This window comes from Cebus imitator, unplaced genomic scaffold (genome assembly GCF_001604975.1).
Source record: "Cebus imitator isolate Cc_AM_T3 unplaced genomic scaffold, Cebus_imitator-1.0 Scaffold583, whole genome shotgun sequence".
NCBI classification, from domain to species: domain Eukaryota; kingdom Metazoa; phylum Chordata; class Mammalia; order Primates; family Cebidae; genus Cebus; species Cebus imitator.
In genome coordinates, this window is record NW_016107898.1 from 898,946 (window position 1) to 905,761 (window position 6,816).

The window sequence follows — 6,816 nt, forward strand, 5'->3', positions numbered from 1 at the left end:
GTGACACTACAGGCTGGCTCCTGCTCCATATATTTAACTGAGGGCTTCTGTGACACAGCAGGCTGGCTCCTGCTCCATATATTTAACTGAGGGCTTCTGTGACACTGCAGGCTGGTTCCTGCTCCATATATTTAACTGAGGGCTGCTGTGACACTGCAGGCTGGTTCCTGCTCCGTATATTTAACTGAGGGCTTCTGTGACACTGCAGGCTGGTTCCTGTTCCATATATTTAACTGAGGGCTGCTGTGACACTGCAGGCTGGTTCCTGCTCCATATATTTAACTGAGGGCTGCTGTGACACTGCAGGCTGGTTCCTGCTCCATATATTTAACTGAGGGCTGCTGTGTGTCTGGCTCTGCACTTTCCCTGGCTCCTCCCAGGTGTGATGCACCTGTCTTTCTCCACGGAATTCTGGTCTGGGACTCAAAAGAGGAACATGCCAGTCTTTCATAGCTAGTTACTGACTCACAAGATGCAAATGAGGAAACGTAAACTCCAGCACCCCATGCCTACAGTCGGCCTGTGTGTGAGACCTGCCTGGCTTTCCGTCCTGCCGAGAGGAGATAAATAAGCAGTCGTTGTCTTTCCCAGGGCGGGACGATCATCGGCAGTGCGCGGTGCCAGGCCTTCCGCACGAGGGAGGGCCGCCTGAAGGCCGCCTGCAACCTGGTGCAGCGCGGCATCACCAACCTGTGTGTGATTGGCGGGGACGGGAGCCTCACCGGGGCCAACCTCTTCCGGAAGGAGTGGAGCGGGCTGCTGGAGGAGCTGGCCAAGAACGGTGAGTGGGCGCCTGCTCCCGTGTCCTGCGGGTTTCTCCCTGTTTCAGAGCTTTGGAACAGACACACTTCCCCTTCCCCGTGGCAGAAGCACCTGTTGTCACAGATCTTACAGCTTAGCACCTCAGTACTTTTTATGATCTCAAAAAAACAACAGTGACAATCATAAGAATGCTATTAATGACCAGGCGCGGTGGCTCATGCCTGTAACCCCAGCACTTTGGGAGGCCGAGGCAGGCAGATCACCTGAGTTCAGGAGTTTGAGACCAGCCTGACCAACATGGAGAAACCCCGTGTTTTCCTAAAAATACAAAAATTAGCCAGGCATGGTGGCAGGTACCTGTAATCCCAGGTACTCAGGAGGCTGAGGTAGGAGAATTGCTTGAACCCAGGAGGTGGGGGTTGCAGTGAGCCGAGACTGCACCATTGTATTCCAGCCTGAGCAATAAAAGCGAAACTCCATCTCAAAAAAAAAAAAAAAAAAAAAAAAAAAAAAGATTGCTATCAATTTAACCTTACCATGTGCCCGGCTGACTTCGACCTTTCACATAGTTTTATGGAACCCTCACGACAGCCATCTAAACCACATTTTTAGATCATCCCACTTACAGATGAGGAATCAAACGGCCACTCAGCCGTGGGGCAGGGCAGGTCCCCACCAGCCCTGGACACCAGAGTCCGCCTTTCAGCACGCACAGCACCCCTCCAGCCCGCTGGGATCCCTGAAAACCGAAGCTGTCACAGGACTTCATTTAGATGATAAATCTCTGCTGATACGTTATCTGGTATCACCTCTGACACTGCTTAGGAAAGCGTTTCTGAGAGCCCTGTTGAGTATGTAGGTTTTTGTTTGTTTTGACACAGAGTCTCTCTCCATTGCCCAGGCTGGAGTACAGTGGCATGATATCCCTCACTGCAACCTCCGCCTCCTGGGTTCAAGTGATTCTCCTGCCTCAGCCTCCCCAGTAGCTGGGATCACAGGCATGCACCACCACATCCAATTAATGTTTTTTTTTTTTTTTTAATTTTTAGTAGAGACAGCGTTCCGCTGTGCTGGCCAAGCTGGTCTCAAGCTTCTGACCTCAGGTCATCCACCCGCCTCGGCCTCCCAAAGTATAGTTTTTCTTTCTTGAAGTGGTAGGTAATTTCGGTGCAATATAAAATATGACCGGAAGTATGTTGTTTAACAGCAGCCTCGAATGAGGCAAAACAGCTGTCAGAAGGTTTGTGAACATTTGCGTAGTGGGTAGAGAACACCGCCCACTGGAAGCAGCCGGGCCTCAGGGTTCCCTCTTGTCCACCACATCCTGGTCTGGCACAGCCCACTGCGTGGACACAGCAGGGGACGGAGGCCACGAGTCCAGGCCCAAGCTTGCCCCTGCTCCTTCGATGGCTCTGAGTCCCTTTCTGCAGATCTGCCCAGCCCAGGTCTGTCCTGAGTGCAGGGTAGATGCCACCCAGGACCCAGCTACCCACAGATGCATGAGAAGTCACCATGAAGGTGACTTTGACTCTTAATTCCATAATTGTACCTTGTCCTTGTTCAAAGCCGCATCACTCTCTGAAGCTGCTGCCAGGTCGTCCTGAGGTTTTGATTACCGATGGTAAACGTGGCTCCTTCCTTTTCTTTGATAATCCACGGCTCTGTCTCAGTGCCAGGAGACAGCGCACATTGTGTGTAACTGCCTCTAGCCTTGTCTGGCTTCTGTTTACTTAACTATGCAGAATCCAACTATGCAGAATCCGGTTGCCTAGAGTTCTGAGAAAATACAATAAAAAATTGTCCAGGGCAGTGGCTCACACCTCTAATCCCAGCACTTTGGGAGGCCAAGGCAGGAGGATCACTTGGCCCAGGAGTTTGAGACCAGCTTGGGCAGCATAGGGTCTGGCTCTGCAAAAAATTTAAGAAATTAGCCAGGCATAGCTCTAGCTTCTCAGGAGTCTGAGGAAGGAGGATCTCCTGAGCCCAGGAGTTCAAGGCTGCAGTGAGCTATGATCATGCCACTGCACTCCAGGCTGGTCAACAGAGTGAGACCCTGTCTCAAAAAAAAAATGATAATCAATAAATGATACCAGTAACAAATCAAAGAGTTTAGAATGGTTGATTTCTCTGACACGGCCATTCTGCCTCACCCCTCGTGGACACCCCCGAGTGAGCCATGGTAGTGCTGATGAGATGGGCTCCTGGCTCCCCCCACAGGCCAGATTGAGAAGGAGGCCGTGCAGAAGTATGCCTACCTCAACGTGGTGGGCATGGTGGGCTCCATCGACAATGACTTCTGTGGCACCGACATGACCATCGGGACCGACTCGGCCCTGCACAGGATCATCGAGGTGGTGGACGCCATCATGACCACGGCCCAGAGGTAAGGCGCCCGGAGGAACCGGCGGGAGGCCGCCTGGGGCCCCACGTGTGCCCAGCTTGGACGTTACCACGGGCCCTAGGACATTCTGCAGGTTGGCTGTCCTGGTGCTGGCCTTGTAACTTGACTTTTAGGAACTGTTGCAAGAAAAGTGTCCTCTGATCTGCTTTTCATTTTTAATTTTAAAACATTCCTTTTTACCCTGATGATAAAAGAAAAAATGTGTGTATTGGAATTTGAAAGGAAGAAATGAAATAATTATTATCTCAGTGTTCTACCCGAACCTGTCCTGAAGGAATGGCAAAAGGCAAACTGTTGTGTGGCTTTTCCATGCCAATGGTGAGAGACGCGGCCAGCAATGTCCTGCCCTGCATGTAACCTACGTTCACAAAGCGTGGTGGGGCGGTGGGGCCACAGCGTCTGAGCCGAGGCGCTCTAGGTTCAGCAGGTTATCACCAATAACTCTATTTCTGAAGCACCTTGCATGAAAACCATGTGTGAATGGTAAATAGAATCAGTGTCTCCCCTTTAAGGATGAGGTGCTTGAACCTGGGGGCGCTGAATCCAGCCCCCAGCACGGTGCCTCCCAGGCCTCTGTGTGTGGTGCCCGTTCCCAGTGACGCCTCGTTGCACATTCCCAGTGCCCAGGCATGACCCCTGCAGTTGCTGGAAACCCAGAGTGGGAAGGCTGCTTGGAGCAGCTGGACTTTTCCTTTCCCTGGGAAGACCACGGTCTCTGGGCATCAACCACACGGAAGCGGGGACACTGCACTCCCTGGTTTCGGTGTGGGATCCAGCCGTGGCTCTCGACATGGCCGCTGACTGACCGTGACTGACCATAGAGAGGTTGTCTGGGAAAGGGCAGAGCCCAGGGCCGGGGAGCGTGAGTGTGCCGCTGGCCCAGGCGGGCGGGCGGCATGAAATGTGCAGCTGGAAAGCGCAGTGGTGGCTGAGGTCCCGTTCCTCGCAGGGGTCTGCAGGGCCACCGCACAGGGTTTGCTTCTGTAGAAATGGACGCCTTTTGAAGCCTCGGTCCCTGCGGGCCTCCTGGCTGACTTGGCCGTCAAAGCCCCTTCTCTTTGCTTTCCTTGCTGTGCCCAGGGCTGAGCGGGTGCTCCCTCTGTTTCTCTTCCAGCCACCAGAGGACCTTCGTTCTGGAGGTGATGGGGCGACACTGCGGGTGCGTACCTGTGGTCAGCGGTGGGGGCCCTTAGCACCACCTCCCCGAGGCTGCCCCCTCCATCATGAATGCTCCATTCCCATGGAGAGTCCCAGAGGGGCCTCGGCCCGCCTGGTATCTGGCATCCTATCTGCCTGTCTGTTGCTGGCCGGGTGCCCGGGTGCTCTCACGGGAAGGCTCCTCTCTCCTGGGTGTTGATGCCCCGGCCTTGTCACGTAGGTACCTGGCCCTGGTGAGTGCCTTGGCATGCGGTGCAGACTGGGTGTTCCTTCCAGAATCTCCGCCAGAGGAAGGCTGGGAGGAGCAGATGTGTGTGAAACTCTCCGAGGTAATGCGGGTCCCTTGGCCGCTGATTTGCTGTAATCAGGATCCCAAGTGGGATGGCTTTTTAAGCAAGTGAAAAATGTTTCTGTCTCCAGTTTGTCACACTTTGTATTTCATTCCTGGACTGTTAGTGTGGGGCACGCCTTCTCTGTGAAGGCCGAGACTGAAGGCAGGAGAGGTCTCATTTAAGGCAGAGCGAGTCTGGTTAGAATGCCCCATGAATGCCTGACTCTGGCAGGTGGACTTCAGGCACTGCTGGCTCCAGGCTCCACACAGCCACCACTACCATTTTCTACGGAAGAGTCTTTAACATGGGGCTTTCTGGGAAGCAGATCCACTGAGGATAGGCTAATCCACATTGTGGAGTGGCTGCTGTGTTCCTCTCATGACCTATTTAGGCTCGTGTGACTGCCGTGAGCATAGGAAGGACGATGGGGACGGCAGCACCGTGGTCCAGCAGTGGGTGGCTTTTCGGGTGTGGCTGCGGCCACCAGCCCCACTGCCTGTGCTGTGTATCTGCTCACGCTCTCTGCGGCTGGAGCCCGTGTACAAGACGGCCTCATCCCAGTGGCCGGGCGTCAGGGCTTCCCCTGGGAACGGCTGGGGAGGAGTGGGTCACAGGGAGGTGGCAGGAAGCTCAGCATGCACAAGGTGCCTGGGGGGGTCCACCTCTGTGCCCCTCCCTGTGGGGACCCCATCCATCACACGAGTACCCTCCCCCAGGGCTGACTGGGGGCCACAGTTCTATCTGGTGGTGATGTGAGCCACCTAGTCCCAAAGAACTCTCCTCCAGTGAGCCGCAGCTGCCCTGCCCCTCCCCTGCACCCCTGCGCCTCTCTTCACCCCTGTCCCTCCCTGCTGCCACCCAGAGCACCTCTCGCCACCTTCCGGTGTCATTGGGAAGCAATTCTTAGGACGTTTGGCAAAGATTCCAGCCTGGGAAAGGCCAGTTCCGTTTGAGACAGACTGCTGTGGTTTTGTTGCCACCGTTGCTAAGAACAGGATTAGGAATTTGAGGTCTTTAATTTTCTGTTTCTGCAGAACCGTGCCCGGAAAAAAAGGCTGAATATTATTATTGTGGCTGAAGGAGCAATTGACACCCAAAATAAACCCATTACCTCTGAGAAAATCAAAGAGGTGAGTGCGTGGAGCTGCTTGCTCTCCCTCGGTTTCTGCCTGGAAGCAGGGCGGTCAGCGTCATTGGCAGGCTTGGTTTAGAACACCGAATTATTAGCTTTTTATCCTGATATTTGAAAACATTTTCATAATGACTCAGAACAGGACAGCATGGGAAACACAGTGCCTGCTCCTGGGAGCCTGTTCCGCTTGCGTCCCCTCTTCTTGTGCCCCTGGAGCTTCCGGGACTCCCCAGCAGACACAGGCGGTCGCTCAAGTGGCCACGCGTGCTCTTTGGATTAGAATGTTCCAGCTCCTAGACGTGAGCTGCTCTGAGAATGAGGACCGAGCGCTTGGCAGCGGCCCCGGGCTTCTGTTTGCTGCAGTGGAAAGCGGGCATCTTCCTCTTCCGTGTGCCCTCCCGTAACCCAGAGCATCAGCTGACCGCATTCTTACTCACAAAGCTGCTGTGTCCTCACGGCCTGCCAGGGGATGGGCTCAGGCAGGCTCCATGTCCTGGGGCTTGCTCAGGCTGGACCCGCCCGTCTGGAGAGGACGCTGATGCCATCTGCTGGGCTCCTGCCGTAGATGGGGCTGCAGGCTGCCGGGGCTGGGGATGGGCTCTGGCTCCCATGGCTGCGGGGAGAGGACGTCCCCACCTGGCTTTGCAAGTCGGCTTCTTTATTGTGCTTTGTTACCATGAGTTAAGGAGCCACACACGTGCTGGATGTGAAAACAGCGACAGGCACCTGGGAAAGACATCTGCCAATATTTACAAGAAGTGATCCATAGGCCGGGCGCAGTGGCTCACGCCTGTAATCCCGGCACTTTGGGAGGCTTAGGGGGGCGGATCACAAGGTCAGGAATTTGAGACCAGCCTGACCAACATGGTGAAACCTCGTCTCCACTAAAAATACAAAATTAGCTGGGCATGGTGGCACATGCCTGTAGTCCCAGCTACTCAGGAGGCTGAGGCAGGAGAATCGCTTGAACCAAGGAGGCGGAGGCTGCAGTGAGCCGAGATGGTGTCACTGCACTCCAGCCTGTCGACAGA

At 54.7% G+C, this 6,816-nt stretch overlaps 1 protein-coding gene across 1 annotated transcript in view; it reads left to right on the forward strand.

The window, feature by feature from the left end:
- LOC108294504 (phosphofructokinase, platelet) overlaps positions 1-6,816 on the forward strand; it is a 95,569-nt gene that overhangs the window by 58,491 nt on the left and 30,262 nt on the right. The window contains exons 4-8 of the mRNA XM_017516399.1: positions 592-781; positions 2,980-3,145; positions 4,278-4,322; positions 4,542-4,650; positions 5,688-5,783. Coding sequence (XP_017371888.1) covers positions 592-781; positions 2,980-3,145; positions 4,278-4,322; positions 4,542-4,650; positions 5,688-5,783 — 606 coding nt within the window. The remainder of the gene's footprint in view (positions 1-591; positions 782-2,979; positions 3,146-4,277; positions 4,323-4,541; positions 4,651-5,687; positions 5,784-6,816) is intronic.